The following is a 1,183-nucleotide window of genomic DNA, read 5'->3' as shown; positions in this document are numbered from 1 at the left end:
ACAAATTTAACGAGCGTCACAGGTGCCCTAGCTACTTCCTTTTCCAAAAGGCAAATACACATCGCGCGTTACTTCTTACTCTCTCTCTCTCTCCCAAGAGAGAGAGAGAAAGAAAGAAAAATATGAAAAATGAACCCAAAAGAAAAAAAGAAAAAAAAATAACGCGAAAAGCTTACGAGCCGGCGAATCCGCGAAAATGGAACCGCAGACAGAGGCACAACGAACCAGCCGGCGGGCCAGAAGAACTCGCGGGCTCGAAAAGAAATAATCGCGAACCACCTTTGTGACTTCAGGAAATTGCGGACCCTTTGATGGATCTGAAGCAGGGAATGGAGACCCTGCGAGTGAATAAAACGTTCCGCGGGATTCTGAGCACGCTCCTTTCGATCGGGATATTCCTCAACGGAAATGAGGTAGGTATTGAATGCCAGCCAAATGATATCCGCTTAATCCGTCAGTCGGGGGAGTCACTCGTTCGCACGGAATCGATATCCATCAGTGCTGATAATTTTCGTGTAACCGTTGCTCGATGATTCGGAAAAGGGACGAGCCGATGGGTTCAGGACCCTACCCTTTGGATCGGTGCCATGTTTCTGAATATAGAAACCATCGGCCCAATCGTCCCGCTTTTGTCGGCACGACAAGGGGTAGCGTTCGTGGCTGATGTTCGATGCAATTTCTGCTTTATGCTTCTCTTGAAAGTAAATTACGCGCTCCGTCGTTGAAAGATGTATCGAAGTATCGAACGAGCAAGTTCGAATTTTTGAAATTTAGAAAATCACGAAAATAATGTAAATTCGTGAAATTTCTTCGGAATTATTGAAAAATGGAGTTGTTACGTCGTGTAATGTGAAATATTGGATTTTTCAGGGAGAAATGAAGATAATATTTTGAATGGAAATAAATTTTCCGAGAATTGTATTAATTTCAAGTTCGTGTGAAAACACCGAGAAATGTTTAACACTCAAGTACCTAATCTCTCGAGTGATTTATTTTCCGAATGATTGGAAATCCAACATTTTATTAGCCTTATGCGAAAATTCCCATCGCATTTTTCTGGAGGATTTGAAATTTATTTTTTATCAGCTTTATAATTCAATATTATCATAAATACGAACTGAGACAATTTGAACAAGAATTTTATAAAGATTTGTCAAATTTTTTAAAGAATTTAAATAAAGAC

The 1,183-nt window shown here is 40.2% G+C and overlaps 1 protein-coding gene across 1 annotated transcript in view; it reads left to right on the top strand.

The window, feature by feature from the left end:
* LOC108578600 overlaps window positions 1-1,183 on the top strand; it is a 377,474-nt gene that overhangs the window by 341,180 nt on the left and 35,111 nt on the right. The window contains exon 21 of the mRNA XM_017941964.1: window positions 294-413. Within this exon, the coding sequence (XP_017797453.1) occupies window positions 294-413 (120 nt within the window). The remainder of the gene's footprint in view (window positions 1-293; window positions 414-1,183) is intronic.

The sequence above is a fragment of the Habropoda laboriosa genome, unplaced genomic scaffold (genome assembly GCF_001263275.1).
Source record: "Habropoda laboriosa isolate 0110345459 unplaced genomic scaffold, ASM126327v1 scaffold45, whole genome shotgun sequence".
In the NCBI taxonomy this organism is placed as follows: domain Eukaryota; kingdom Metazoa; phylum Arthropoda; class Insecta; order Hymenoptera; family Apidae; genus Habropoda; species Habropoda laboriosa.
Note: the sequence above shows the minus strand (reverse complement) of the source record. Positions and strands in the feature narration are given on the sequence as shown.